The sequence below is a fragment of the Protopterus annectens genome, chromosome 1.part2, assembly GCF_019279795.1.
Source record: "Protopterus annectens isolate FY-2018-M chromosome 1.part2, PAN1.0, whole genome shotgun sequence".
Lineage (NCBI taxonomy): Eukaryota > Metazoa > Chordata > Ceratodontiformes > Protopteridae > Protopterus > Protopterus annectens.
In genome coordinates, this window is record NC_056727.1 from 109208473 (window position 1) to 109222427 (window position 13955).

Sequence of the window (13955 nt, forward strand, 5' to 3'; positions counted from 1 at the left end):
CAATAAACACTACCACTCCATAAAAGTTACTTTTTTGAGAAAACACAGTAAAAAGCAATTTCTAACACTATACCATCCCCACAAAAGAAAAATAAACAATTTCTTCATGGAAAAAAATGTTTCAGTTACTTTACACTAGTTTTAAACTGACACAAAAAATGAGTACTCCATTTAAAGTATGTTACAGTCTCAAAACAATCCATTAAAACAAAATACTCATAACCTTAAAATTACTTTCCTGAAAAGGAAAGTAATAAAACATCAACAAAATTAAGAAAATGGAAGTCACCCCCCCCCCCCAAAGGGAACTTCTCTGCCCAGCAAACAAAAGCACAAGTGAACTGTCAGTCCTCAAAAGACTCAGAAGAGGGTAGTCTTCAGCAGAAGTAAACCTCTGAAAGGCTTCACACCTAAACTTGTCTTTTAATCAGCTCAGCTTAAGCTGCTTGACAGTTTGCCCTGAAGCTCTGGAAGCTAGCTGGTTGTTATATCTTTGGCAGAATAGAACCCATATAGCTAAGGCTACTTGCAGCAGTGATCAATATGGAATAATTAGTACAGCATATAAAATATTGCATGGCAACTATAATAATCAATCAGAGGAAGTTAGAAAGGATTGGGAAGAGAGACTGGATAAGAGATTTACAAAGAAACAATGGGGGATATATGTATGTCTCTCAAATATGCAACAAAATCTAGAAGATTTAGGATTTTTGCCCGGAAATGTTTACATTGGTATTTTTATACCCCAAGTAGACTCCAGAGAACTTTTCCTCAGGTAGACAGCAAATGTTGGAGGTGTGATGGGGAAGAAAGTGGTAATTGGGAACATATTTTCTGGGAATATAATGAGTTGGCAGACTTTAAAAATTCCCTGATTACTCTATCACAGATACTGAGTGAGCAAATTGGTGTATCTAGGGAAATTACTTTTCTGAGCTATGATACAGAATCAGAATTGCCTAGATACAATAAGGCCTTGCTGAGTCTAATTATTGTGGCTGCCAAAAAAGCAATTACTAAGAAATGGAAATCAACATTTAAACCAACTGTACTAGAAGTAGTGAACATAGTAACACATATAAAACAAATGGAACTGGGATCTTTTGAAAAGAGCAGGAACAAATTACACAGAAAATGGGAATTGTGTGAACAATACATACAAGGGAGGCATGAGCTTTAAAAGAAGGCAGGATTTGGAAGAGTTATGTAATGTCTGACCAGCAATGACTGGGTAGATTATAAGTGATATAAAATGTTTGCAACTAATACTATGTCAATATTGTTTGTGATGTATAATGCTTGCAACTAAGATTATGTCAATATAGTTTGCTTTCATTTATATAAGTGCATGATGGTTTATATCATAAGTGATAATTTAATAAAGATGTTTAAAAAATATATCAGAACAGGACATGCAAAACCCTAAGAAATGCCTGAAATCTGGATGAGCAGGAATGTGATGACACAATCTTTTAAATCTGAAGTTGTCAAACCCAGAGCTGTTGGACATGCTACACCTAAAGAAATCCCAAACCCTCTGAGCTACACACTCTAGGGACCTAAACCTTGTCACCACAATAAACAGGACATGCTGGAGGGATAGATTCCTGTCCCAGAGACTTCCCATACTCTGGAACAGGCTACCCATCTATGTCAAGCAAAGTTCTTCATTAGCACTCTTCAAAAAAAATCTTGATGAGTGGATGGGAAATAGGAAATACACCCCGGGGATCACTTCTGTGTCTCTGCTCGACAGTGACACAGGAAAATAACTTTCTTGGGTGGCGTAAGCCAGGGAACCTTGTTGGCTAGGCTTAAGTAGGCCCTTGGGCCGATAGCCTAGTACCTACCTATGAACCTATAAGTTACTAAAAAAATTCAGATGACGAAGAAAGGGTAGCAGGTTGTGAAATGAAATCATTTTTTAACTTGGGTACTATCACAAACTGATTCAGGAAAGAAAGATCCAGAATTAGTCTCCAGGTATTTTCTTTCTTTGGCGCTAAAACAGTGGTGCACGTCTGGCTTGGGGGCCAAATCTGGCCCTCCACACAATGCCATCTGGCCCCCAGAGAGTAACCAAAAATTAAAAAAAAAAGTGAAAAAATACTATGCCATACTCCAGTCATGCAAACTTTCCAGCATGTGCTTACTTACCTAATTGACTGCAGTTGCACACACCTCTAATTTTAGCTGAGTAAGTGACTATTCTTTCTTGTCTATAACTTATAGTCTGTCAACAGTAGTAACTTCCTGCAAGAGTTTGTAATAAGTTATGACTGCAAGCCAGAATAAAGTTAAATGCAAAGTTGATGTAGAAAACAGGCAATTTCATGACTGCTGTCTTAAGTAAAAATGCCAGTTACCTGTACCTATTGTTAACTTGTAATGACTTACTATGTTTTGAGGTGGCACACAGATGCATTAAGAATTTGTGTAGTGGCCCTCTCCACAAAAAGGTTGTGCACCACTGAACTAAAATATTCTTGAATAAAATCTTTTTCCCAACTGAGAAAGAGAAACTGCTTCTATTAACTCCAAAGGCACCGTGTGGTGCAATATAGGAGGAAAGAGACTGGTTTGGTCTGGCAGATGAGAAGGACACCTCTAAAAATAAAGAGTTTCTTCTCACTGCCATCTGTTTCATAGCTGGATCAGTTTTACAACCCATTTGTCTGAAACAAGCTGCTGCCCAAGAGAGAGAGAGAGAGAACCAGAGATTCAGACTTTCTGGAAGGCATAAGGGACTGGGGGATCTTAAATAGTCATTCTGCTATTCCAGATTTATTTTTGGAACCTCCCTGCTACTGCTTTTGAAATGTCTGAGTGTCCAAAAACTGAATTTCGCTCGAAAGGAGAATTCAAAATCTAATTTTTTACATCCTTGGAGGTTCTGACAATGCAGACAGGCAAACCTCCTCATCACAGTACTAGTGGCAACAGCCCTGGAAGCAATATCAACAAAGTCATATAAACACACTTCAAACAATTAATAGTGACCTGAAGAATAGAAGAAACTAAACCACACAAAGGACATTTTCCTGACATGAAGAAATTGCAGCAGATTTGCTGTTGGGGAACCACAGGCTGTAGCAAACACATCCTCCAATTGCTATAGTATGGGGGATGAGTGAAGGTTCTGGAAATTCCAGCTGCTAACATTTCAAAGTATTTTCTGAGGGACTAAGAAACCTCTGTGCTCTACAAGGGGAAACACAGCACATTCTCAAAACAGTTTCAGAGAAATAGAATCTCTCACAGGGAGATTCAGATACCACACTCCTCGGAGTCTGACTCATAAACCTGAGGAGGAAAACCTGCATCTACCCTTCCAGCACACCTACAGATTCAACTTCTAGAAACTCTCCAGGAAAAGAGGAATTCACTTTTTCTTTTAGTAGAAACCATAGCCTGTACTGTAAGCCCAATAAATTACTCTATCCAGGAAAGCATAAGGGATAATTACTCCTATCCAGGAAAGTATAAGGGATAATCACACTCCTATCCAGGAAAGCATAAGGGATAATTACTGCTATTCAGGAAAGTATAAGGGATAAGTTAAATGTTTCAATCTCTTTTTGAAAGAAAAATTGGGAGAGACAGACCTAGTATCACCAAGTAAAGCTTTCCCAGGGATGGGTAAAACATTCTGACTGAGCAAGGGCACATTTTACTGTCACTTCTCCCAAGACCAAAAAGACTGGCTCTACCTTGCTCACTGAAGCAACCCCAGCAACTGCAGAGAATGTAGCGAACCTTCTTTCCATTGTTGCTGTATGGACAACAACAGAGGGATCACAGTCACTGAGGTGTACAAAGTAGGCTACTATAGCTTGTGTAGGGGCAGTGTACCATCTAGAAGCAAAAAAGTATGATACATTACCGTAATCATTTTTTTTTTTTTTTTTTTTACTTTTCTCACAATAATACATCAGGCACATATACAGGTGGCTGCTTTTGGGGGTTAAGGGTGAGGCGTGAGAAAGCATTAAATATATATATAACAGCAGCCACTTGAAATACGTAACTGTGGTGATTTAAACCTCTGCTTTCATCACAATCAAGCTACTATTTTGTCATCTGTGAACATTAAGCTTTGGGTACAACTTTTGTCTTCCTTGAAAAAAAAATATATTTTTTTTACTAGTGTTTTTTATTCAGGCCACCACTGGATTAAAAGGTAGGGAAATGCTGTAAAATGCATCTCAGTGCATCAATGGCTTCTGCGGGTCCTAGCTTAAATGAGTTATTTCTTAAGTGGTTATTACTGTCTGCACTGCCTTGAAAGGATGCAAGGAAAACTAAAGTTGAACAGCAACACTGAATTTCTTTCATCAATCATAATTTATGTTCAAACCATCACTGGATGAAAAAGTTGTGTAAAAAGAAAAACAAACTTTAAAATGCACTGCACAGCATATAGAACATTGTCACTTCTTAACAAAATCTGAAGAATAAATCAAAACGTGAGACCATGAAAACAAAAAGGAATGTGAATTGTGTGGGAAGCACTGGAGGGTGTGTGTGTGGGGGGATAAAACAGTAGATGGTGCCTAGGGTGCCATTTCACTCAAGTCCAGTACCCTACACAGAGTTGTTGTAATGCACAACTGTTGCAACTAAATGCCAATAACTGTGAATGTCCCTTTGTGAGACGGGCCAACAGTGTGGTACATAAGCTTGTTGTAATGTCAAAGCATTACAACTACAAATCAGTCTGTGCTTACTACTCCTACAAATTTGCAGCATGAACTAAAAGGTTGCTTAAGAGGGGTAGTAGTGATGGCGTGATACTTAGACAGAAGTGCCCAAGAGGCCTCCAGATTGACATTTGCTGTGGGGCCCCAAAATGCTAACACTGGCCCTGTTACAGTTTATATTTTACATTGTTTTATAAAACAAATCTTTTCATGAAAAAAAATTAAAATCTGACCTTGAAATAAAAAGTCAAGCCAATAACATAATAAAAATGTTGAAAGTGAAACTGTCAAATGTATTTTTTTCCTCAGAAGACTAAAGTTACCCTCATATTATGCTGTACTGGAACTAATTTGGTATTTGCTCATGTTCAAAACTTAGCAAAAAAAATAAAAGACATCTCATCTGTGGCATTCCAAGACAAGGACACCACCCTGGAATCTACCCAAGATGATCTTCCTTTGCCCAACCTGACTTACAAATCCATCATCTTCTCTGTAGTCCCTAGGTTAAGGATGATCAAATCTGTATCAAGTACAGCTGGAAAATTTCAGCCTTATGGCTGTTCTTTAAGAAATTAACAAGAACTACTATAAAGACAGTGAAAACAAGTTAATTGAATGAGAAGGAGATTTGGGAAAAACACTAAAACAAGCAAAATCGATTCTTTTTCAAAAGCTTGAACCGAAAGCACAGACACCAGTAAGCTCAACCCAGCAGTGGGACAGAACTAAGACAGGGTTAACTGCACCCTTCTCCATCTATATGCAATTCCTAACTGGTGAGGGCAGACTCTCTCTTTTTTTTTTTAACACACCTTTAATTGCATTATCACTTGTGACATAGGCAAATTTACATTTATACAAAAGTAATCAAATGATATTAACAATCATTATACTTTACATATATTGCTATACATCATATAACCTAAGCAACATTACATTAATTATTCAATTTCTGCCCCCTTTTTTAAACAAGAAACATCTTTATTAAATCATCACTTATGACATAAGCAATCATACATTTATATAAATGAAAACAAACCACACTGACACAATCCTAGTTGCAAGCATTTTACATCACAAACCATACTGACAACACTCCCCGCTACAAACATTATACCTCACTTATAATCTATCCAATCATTTTCAGCCTTCTTTTAAACCTCATTCCTCCCCTGTATGCATTATTCCCACAATTTCCATTTTTCTTATGTAGTATCCGCCTATCCTTTTCTAAAAATCTCATTTCTGGTTGTTTTATCTCTATTACTATATTCACTACTTCTAACACAGTTGGTTTAAATTCTGACTTCCATGTTCTAGTAATTGCTTTTTTGGCAGCCACTATAATAAGACACAGCAAGGCATCTTTCCATGTCTAGGCAATTCAGATTCTGTATCATAGCTCAGAAAAATCATCTCCCTCGTCACACCAATCCCCTACCCAGCATCTTGGATAGTGCATCCCGCTGGGGAATCCTTAAAGTCTGCCAACTCACTGCACTCCCACAAAATATGTTCCCAAGTACCTCTTTCTTCCCCGTCACACCTCCAACATTTGCTCTCTACCTAAGGAAACATTTTCTGGAGACTACTTGGGGTATAAAAATATCTGGGTAACCATTTCCAAGCAAAAATCCTAAATCTTCTAGATTTTGTTGCATATTTGGGGGATGTACATATATCCCCCCATTGTTTCTTTGTGAATTGCTTATCCAGTCTCTCTTCTCAATCCTTTCTAACCTCCTCTGATTGATGCTTACAGTTGTCATGCAACATTTTATATGCTGTACTGATGAGGGCAGACTCCTGAGAAATAAGACAAACATGGGAGACAGCGCAAAGGAAAACAACAAGAGCACAAGCTCATAGCAGGTGGAGGGCAGTTCTACCAACAGCACTGCCCTAACAACTTGGAGGCTAGAGAGAGTAATTATGGAAGCAAAATATTAATTTCCAGAGGGCATGCGTATAACTGAATGAAATGCATTACTAATACAGCAAGGTTTCCAAGTTACGTGAAAATGTGCAGCAAAAAAGTGTATATTGTGATTAAAACACCAACAAACAAAAATAATTAAATGTAAATATAAATGCAGTACACTTGTAAAATTAAAAAACTGCCTAGAACAGCATTTTCTACAGATAAGAGAGAACATATTATTACTATACATCATAATTCTTTCTGAACCTAACTCTTCATATCCATACCTTAAAATCTAATCCAATAGTTTCATACTGCCGATGGATCTTTTCTGCAAGGTCATCAAAAAGTCGAACTATTGATGGTTTCTCTAGAGACATTGTTTTGCTGAGACCACAGGATACAATTGCTGGCCATGTCTGTACTATACAGTCCCAGTCATGAAGATTTGCTAAACAAACACCGCCAGTGTTCCCCAAGAGGCAATATAAAGCACCCTAAAAAACAAAAAAACAACAAAAAATTCAGAGCATCACAATAGTGCATACAAATATACTAATGTACAATTATTTACATATCATGGGTACTGCATGTGAAAAGATTTTAGCCTCAACTCAATATTGAGCATGTGAGCAGACTACCTGAAACATTCTAGCACTCTCATAGACATCACCCCAAACTGAGTGATGCACTCAACTCAACAGCAGATTTTACTTAAACGAAGCACTAGATTACTCAAAAAAAAAACTTTCTTAGTCTTAAGAAAAATGTTTTAGGTGTACCCGCAGTCTCAGCTTGGGTATTCAGTCTTATGAAACATACCAGTAATATAGGCTTGTCTAGCACTTTCAGCAAAGTTTTAGTTTTTACCTTTATAGATAAGGATCACTACAAAAATAAATTCTCCAAGTACAGATTGTACTCAAGAACTGTAACTTAGTAAATTATTTAGTAACTACAATTAAACCAGCATATGGACCTGTAACTATACGCAGGTCCTATCATCAGAACTTTGTGGAGGTAGACAGGTAGGCTTCTTTCTTGATGTAATACTTTCTCAGCATTGTATCTGAATAGCAAGCATCTCACTCAATCACAGCATCTTTAAGGATTAACTAGTGATCGAATAACTTGGTACCATTCCCAGCAATGCCATCTGAAAATCGTTTGAGGTAGAATCATCAAAGCAGTCCATTCAGAACAGACCTCACAAACTCTGGTATGTTTCAAGAACTTTGAATCCAAATTCTTAATTGCAAACTATATATTTTTGTTCGCTGCCACAAGACAAACTCAATTATCCTGTTCAGAAATATTTTTAAAACATTCTTGAGAAATTGCAACTGCAAAGGAGACGTATGGGTTCTACAGTATTTAAAAACAAAGAAAATACCCACTGGACCCCTTCCTGAAATTAGCTTCTGTAGCCAATGGCTGTAATCACCTACAGCAGTTGTAAGACTGAGAAGACCCACCTGACTATATTAAGACTGCATAATCTAGCACCTTAGGCTGATGCACAGTCAAGAAGCTCAAGACTAATTCACTAAATATAGCTTTTTTAAAGACTAGCCTCAGGAATCGAGCAGGCTAATAAGTTGACACACTGTTATACACTAATTATGTTCTTGCCCTTGCAAGCTGAAGTTGGCCAAAGCCCCAGAGAAGGGAAGACCTTTGGAAGACTAGTCATTTGCAAGCTATCTGCAAAGCAGGATATCCCAAAATTGAGAACTTAACAGTGAATACAGCAATGAGCATCTTACTGCTGTCTGGTCAGATGCTGCTTCGAAGGGTTTAAAGCAAAATTCTGATTGTTTGTTTTTGTAAGAAAAAAAAATTAAAATGCACTGACACAACCTGCTCCCAGAGAAAGTGAAAAAACAATTACAATATAGAGCTGGTGTAACAGTTAAGGTCTTCACCTTACAAACACAAAATGCAGGGTCTGATTCTGACCTCTGGTCACTGTCTGGTTATTGGTTAGGCTTGTAAAACTCTGCAGCCTGACTGCTTACTATTTACTTATGAACACTACATATTACAAAATTATCAAAATTAAACTTAACATTTCATTTTTGCCAACTGTATTCAGTATGTAGTTGCAAAACTGTTCACAAAAAGCAAAATGTAAGTGCAAAATAATACTTAGAGCCCATAATTAAACTTTCCCTTCCATAAAATTGCATACAGCAACAAATGAAACTTACATTAACTGCTCTCTGTTGTGAAGTATGCTCTACCTTAAATGTGTCTAAGCCTAAGGGCTTTTTTTTTTAATTTCTCCAACTCTTTTGGGTTTCTAATACCACGATGGGAATGGACCCCATTCCTAAGTCAAAGTACATGAAATTCGTATTGTTTCAGTCTTTGATGTCAGCCAGTAGTGCTCTTCGCACCACCCACAATGCGCCCAATAATGGCAACTTCTGCAGTTTGTATGGAGTTACATGTATTGGTAGCATATCTAGATACCACTGTAAATTCTTTTTTATAATACCCGTTGCTCCTACTACTATTGGAGCTGTCTGGATATCGTTCTTCCAAATTGCTCTTGCTTGTGCCTGCAGATCCTGATAGTTCATGACTTTGTGTCTCTCTGTATGCAAGACACTGTAATCACTGGGTGTGACAATTTCAATAATCAATGCTACTCTTGTCTTCTTCTCTTGGACCACTATATCCAGTTTTCTAGCATCTATCTTTTGAACTGTTGGTAATGGATGATCCCATGTGATGTAGACTTCTTCATTTTCTTCATGTTTCCAGTATTTTTTGGCCACTTCAATACCATAATGTTTGCACAATCCCCAGTGCAACAGTCTCGCCACATTACTATGCCTTTCAGTATACAGTCCTTCTGCCGTTAGTATGTCACAACCAGCAACGAGGTGTGCAATTATTTCCAATTCGGCTTCACAAGATGTGTAAACTAAAACGTGTTATCTCAGGACTTTATTTTGATTTCATTTTTTTTTCTATTTTTCAAGTATTTAGCCAACATTGCTTGCTTACATATTAATTTACTAAAATAATCAAGTCCACATTCCACTCCTTTGTGATGCACTGTTTGCAAGCAGGATTAAAGCCTGTAACAATGCTATTTGTGACTATATTCAACTAGTAGGATCAACTGGGAGATGAGGGGTGATCCAAGACTAATTTTTAGGCAAGCATCGATCAGGGCAAGACTGAACTGCATTGTCAAATTTGTTTAAAGCTGTGCACGATCTAAATATGTGCAACCAATTCCCTTAAAATTATTTTCATCATATCTGTAACAAGCTGACACCTGTAAGGAACATCCTAAGCAGTCCTAAAGGGGTACAGAAATCTTGTGGAACCATTGTTATCCAAATAATCTATATGCATCAGATACCGGCATATATATGACATAAGACAGTCTTTTCAAAGTTCTCTGGTGACAATTACATACCCAAGTCCATTTTCCCAGGCTTTTCTTTAGAGTATCAGACTCAACACTCTGAATGAATTTTAACTGACAGCTTACAGATCCTACTAATTATGTAATAAAGTGAAAGGTTAGAGCTTCTTGCCTTCAATAACAGATGTATGACTGTGGTCATATCTCCCTTTCTTACAGTGCAAATCATTATTTTAACATTTAGAAGCAGCTTACTGTACATTATTAACAAGGCTTTGTTGCCCAGGCCAAACTCATATTGAGTTAAAGACCAAATTATTTACTGTCTCAGAATTTAGCTACTGCTCCAAAAACCTCAGTGTTTTCTTTTTCCTGCTGTAGTCAAGACACAATGTCATTACCCCATTCCTTCAAAGGAGATACCATATAAATCAGCTGTATTTAATTTCTCCAATGTAAAACCTTACACCTTGCAAATATCATACATATATGATTCCCCTACTAGGGAATTTTAGTCGATGGCCCAGTACTGTAACAAAGATATGCCCAGAATGTCAATTTTAGTAACCTTAATGGACTGCAACCACTGTAACCTATGAATAATATTTTCCGTCATGCTACATAGTCCGATATATTCAAAATGTAAAAATATTATAACATAAAGGCCACATTACACTATTCAGAGTCAGGGACCACACACACCTGAAAATTCTCACAGGACAGTTATCTCTTCCTAGAGAGGGTACAGTTGCAGAAGTCCTACTTACCTGCAACAGTAGATGTTTGTAGAACACACTGCCTTACTGGAATAGTAGTGCTCTGCTGCCCTGTCTTTAGCAATCTATCAAAGCTCAGAGGTTCTCCCAGTGAATGTCTGTGGGTGTGATGGACCAGTCACCTGAAAGCACAGAAACTACTTTTCAGACACACAGACATGACCCTCTCAAGTTTCTAGGGTCCAGAAAGAAGAAAAGATGAAAATGCAAGCTTGCAAAAAACCTACTGCTCCAAACCAAAAAAAAAAAAAACAAACAAACAAAAAAGGCAGCTGAGTTTCTGAGTTTAACTCCGAAATAACTACAACAACAAACTATCTACATCCTGAAAGGGAGATGGAGGGTGGGTACTGTCAATAAGGAAGTGTTCTATGAACATTTACTGTTACAGATATATAGGACTTGCACAACTGGGGTTCCTATCAGCATTTTGAATGTTAAAAACGCTGAATTTAATTTAATCAAACTGAAATGTTTGAAATCTCAGAAGAGCAAACTGACGGAACATTGATTTCTTTCCCAGGGAAAGAAATTGGTGGGCCGTCATCAGAGTTTGCTATTTCATCTACTGTGGTGTGGTCCCGGAGTTGGTATATTTAAGTAGAGGTGTGTGTGTGTGTGTGGGTGGGGGCCCAAGCCCCTCACTTCTGTCAGTGTTTAAAGTATTGACATTTTTTTTGCACGGAACACAGATTTCTTTCCCTGGGAAAGAAACTGATGTTCCGTCAGCTCGCTCTTTTGAGATTTTGAACATTTCAGTTCGATTAAATCTCCTTCGGCATTTTCAGCATTCGATATGCTGATATAGACCCCACAAGTGCACTATGTTCAACAAACACGTTGCCCTACTGTCATATGGGAATATTTCCAAAGCTTACTCAACACTGGAAGAGGAAGGATAAGACTCTTGGAGCCCCTGCAGGATGGTCCTAGTAAAGCCTGCTCTGGATTTAAAAAAAGCATCCAAGCTTGAAATACTTCATAAAGATACAGATAGGACAAAGTTGCTGCCTCTAGAAAACTTCTGCAATCCACTCTTTTCCAATAAGCCACTGACAAGGAAAAGGCTCTGGTGGAATGAACTTTTACTTTATCTCTTATCCTAGAGACAGGTTTGAAGCTTCTTTGCCCCTGTACAGGAAAATATGAAGCCTTTCAGCCTTCCTGACAGGTTTTGTTCAGTCAAAGTAGTACTTGAACTTTTGATGCACATCCAAGGTAGGAAGTATACATTCTTAGGTTCTGGGAAGAACACATGGAGGTTAATAGAAGTTATGTACTTACCATAACTTGGCATCTGTGTTGTCCTATTTCACTATGCATCATGAATGGGTCTCTGGATCCATCCTCGGATCCGACTCTGCCATTTCTTCCAACTACATACGATCTGAGCCTCAAACTCCTCCCACTCTCATAATACCTCACTCCTTTCAAATCCTCAGATCGAGTTTGCTGCTCCTTCCTGAAGAGTATCTAAAAAAGGAAATATATAGATAGCACAGAAAGTGGCCAACAGGAGCCCAGGTAGGAACCAGTAGGTGCCGTCAGCCTCCATATCTCTCTCAGCTGTAAAATGAAGGGGGAAGGAGGGTGGGATATGACATAGTTAAATAGGACAACACAGATGCTAAGTTATATTAAGTACATAACCTTCTAATCTGATGTTGCCCATTTCACTATGTATCATGAATGGGTCAGAGTTCCCAGCAACATAAAAAGAACAGTTGTGTACACTTACCATAAATGTAGATGTTCGAGTGTATTCACTGTTGCAGTCATTACATTTGGGGTAATCCTGCTGGCAGGTTGCCCTCAGTCGGCCTGAATTCCAAAGTCTTGGGTCCTGCGTCGGCTGTCGTCTCCCCTTCCCTGACGTCAGGTCTTCAGGGGTATAAAAGAAGCAGCCGACGACATTTTCTTTAGTTTTTCTTGCCCCAGATGTCAGGTGCCCCCTAAAAGGGTAGTCAAAATTTATATCTATATATAAAATTACATGCAGCAATATAAACTTTACCTTCATCCACCAGCAAATATACCACATAGGTTGTATAAATCAGAGAAGGAAAGATAGGTTCCATCAGAAGAAAAAGGGGAATGGCGGGTGGGTAACCTGGACTGCAACAGTGAATACATTCGAACATCTACATTTATGGTAAGTGTACACAACTGTACTATGTTCTTCGTGTTTCACTGTTGCAGTCATAACATTTGGGTAGATTCCCAAAGCTATGGTTGGAAGGCTGGAGCTAAACAGCATTAGGAGCGGCTATGAGACCCTGCAGAACTGCAGTGGCAAAGCCTGCCCTGGATTTAGAGTAGTGTGGCAGATGATAGCGCTTTGTAAAGGTGTGCACTGAACTCCAAGTAGCTACCTCTAAAATGTCCTTGGTTGGTACTCCCCTGAGAAAGGCGGCTGAAGTGGCTGCAGCTCTGGTGGAATGTGGCCTAATGCCCTTAGGCACTGGCTTGCCATGGTATAAGTAGCAGAAATGAATGCAGTGACCTATCCACTTTGAAATAGTCTGCTTTGAGATAGCCTTTCCTTGTGATCCTGCAGCATATGCCACTAGTAATTGCTGTGTCTGTCTGAAAACTTTGGTTCTGTCCAAGTAGAATCTAAGCTGTATGTGTACATCCAAAGAATGCAGAATTATTTCCCCCTTGTTCTGTGGATTTGGATAAAAAGTTGGCAGATGAATGATTTGGTTAAGAGCCAAACTTGACACCACTTTAGGCATAAATGTTGGGTTTGTCCTCAGGGAGACCCTAACCGGATAAAAAATGATAAAAGGTTCCACAGCCATGAGTGCCTGTAGCTCTGAAACTCGTCTTGCAGAAGTTATTGCTAGGAGCAGAGCTGTTTTCCAAGATAAAAACTTTACATCAGACGTAGCAGCTGGCACAAAAGGAGGCAGGGTGAGTTTTTCCAAGACACAGTTGAGGTCCCATGCAGGCATTGGTGATCTCATTGGAGGCCTTAAATTTTTGGCTCCTCTGAGGTACTGTTTTAATAAGGGATGAGAAAAGATTGGTGGCTCTGCATTGTAATGAGCCGAAATGGCAGAGGCATGAATTTTAATAGATGAGAAAGATAGGCCTTTGTCCAGCATCTCAGTTAAGTATTGTAAAATCTGAGGAATATTTGGCACAGCTGTATCTGTTCCTAA

At 38.5% G+C, this 13955-nt stretch overlaps 1 protein-coding gene across 1 annotated transcript in view; it reads right to left on the reverse strand.

The window, feature by feature from the left end:
- PSME4 (proteasome activator subunit 4) overlaps positions 1–13955 on the reverse strand; it is a 2990260-nt gene that overhangs the window by 1256853 nt on the left and 1719452 nt on the right. The window contains exon 28 of the mRNA XM_044055122.1: positions 6915–7124. Within this exon, the coding sequence (XP_043911057.1) occupies positions 6915–7124 (210 nt within the window). The remainder of the gene's footprint in view (positions 1–6914; positions 7125–13955) is intronic.